The sequence below is a fragment of the Etheostoma spectabile genome, chromosome 5 (genome assembly GCF_008692095.1).
Source record: "Etheostoma spectabile isolate EspeVRDwgs_2016 chromosome 5, UIUC_Espe_1.0, whole genome shotgun sequence".
Taxonomy (NCBI): Eukaryota; Metazoa; Chordata; class Actinopteri; order Perciformes; family Percidae; genus Etheostoma; species Etheostoma spectabile.
The window spans coordinates 38,171,271-38,173,283 of record NC_045737.1 but is presented as its reverse complement, the minus strand read 5'-3'; the positions used below and the strand labels follow the sequence as shown (position 1 = coordinate 38,173,283).

General features: G+C 46.2%; 1 protein-coding gene across 1 annotated transcript in view; it reads right to left on the bottom strand.

The window, feature by feature from the left end:
* Positions 1 to 2,013, bottom strand: part of usp34 (ubiquitin specific peptidase 34) — a gene marked incomplete in the record, with an annotated part of 152,736 nt that overhangs the window by 1,891 nt on the left and 148,832 nt on the right. The window contains 3 exon segments of the mRNA XM_032516524.1: positions 260 to 416; positions 584 to 662; positions 1,648 to 1,943. Of these exon segments, the coding sequence (XP_032372415.1) occupies positions 260 to 416; positions 584 to 662; positions 1,648 to 1,943 (532 nt within the window).

Below are 2,013 nucleotides of genomic sequence, written 5' to 3'. Positions count from 1 at the left end.
CACACACACACACACACACACACACACACACACACACACACAGAGACAAACCTTAAACACTACAATGACTGTATCGTATACTTAACTCTGAATAAATCCAACTTAACTATTGTATAAAACCCTTTTCAATCTCTAAAGGTTCTGATTAATTTCCGTTTTAGTACTTTTGATTCAGGGCAATATTTTCCAATTGTCACTGTCTTTGTGTGTGTGTCTGTGTGTGTGTGTGTGTCTGTGTGTGTGCGTGTGTGTGTTGTACCTTTGGCCTTCTGGTCCTTGGCCTCGAGCTCCAGAGCGCTGCGCTGCTGGACACACACACGGCAGCGGTCCAGCAGCTCCTGCAGCGCGGGGCACAGAGCAGGGTCCACGGTCTGGGGGGGCTGCACGGACAGCAGCAGCACCAACGCCCTCAGGTCCTGTAAGGGAGGAGTGGGATCAGAATCACTTCAAGATTTTGCCAGGATAGGAATTTTTTCTTTGGAGCTCTGGCGCACACTAGAGAGCTCAAACGATAAAAGTTGGTGTGTGTGTGTGTGTGTGTGTGTGTGTGTGTGTTTGTGTTTGTGTTTGTGTGTGTTCGTACGGCGTTCAGCAGGCCGCTTGTCCTTGCTGACTCCAGGCGGTGAGTGCCGGCCAGCCTCCGGTCGATGCTGTCTCTTTCACTTCATCAGGTTACGCCACCAAACACGTGATGTCAGTTTTGGACAGAGCTGGAGCCTCGTACAAGTACTGAACCTGCAGGACAGCAGATCGAGACAGACCTAACAGACAGACAGCAGCAGACAGCGATACGATGCAGACAGTCAGGACAGCTGCATACAGGCATGAAGACCGGCAGAACAGACAGACAGCACAGGCAGCAGACAGACAGTCAGACATACAGAACCGACGGCAGACAGACAGAGCGGACAGGCAGACCGGCAGACAGGACAACAGACAGACAGGCAGAAAGACAGACAGGCAAAGACAGGCAGACAGGCAGACAGACAGGCAGACAGACAGACAGACAGGCAGACAGACCGTAAGGGCTGGGTTTAAAACATTGATTTGCCAATTCAAATATATAATTTGTATGATCAGTAATAGATTAATAATAATAATATCCCGAGGACGACGTCTTTTAAGAGGCACCGTTTTAAAGCTGGACTGAAGACATTAGTATCATCTGAAACTAGACTAAAGACTCCATGTCACGCTAAATATTGCTCCCAAGGGAGGGGACTCCTACCATATTACGTTTCACAGATGTATGGCTTTATGTACAACTTCTCTGCTCTAAAGAAAGACCTTTGTTATCTCCATGTTCCCGCTTTGTGGTCAATTCCTAACGACGACATTAACATTTTTAATAATGGGTTAGAGGGTTCCTCGTTCAATTTACAGCTTTGGTTCTCTGATAATCTCTTTTACATCCAAGCTAAATTGCCATTTTAACTGATATAACTCCAAAAGATATGGAATTAAATCAGAAATTAAATCAAAGTGGAAAATTGTGAATCTGAATCGATTGAGGTAGAACGTTAGTCGTCCGTTGTCAGATCTTCAGGTCTCAAAACAAAGTGAATTTTCTCCTGATGTGCGTCTGAAAAATGCCATTTTGGTGTAAGAATGTTCTGGAGATATGTGGCTTGTGCATCCAAAATATACTTTTGGTGACGACAGGAGCAAAAGATTGGCTCATAATCTGTGTTCACGCTGTGTGGTGCCGGCGTGGCAGAGGAGAAACCCACAGGACACGGAGACAGGAAGTCCCAGAGACAGGACGTGACTCTGCTTTGGGGCGTCCCGGGGTTTTTGTCTACCTTGTGCAGGAAGCAGGTGAGGAAGGAGTACGCCGCGTTGTTGTTCAGGAACGTCCTCTCGTCCATCAGGATGCACTTGATGTACTCGCTGAAGGCCGGATCCTCGCACAGCAGCTTCACACACGTCTTAGCCAGAACGGACTGCAAGACAGACATATAGCTTTCATATATATATATATATATATATATATATATATATATATATATATAT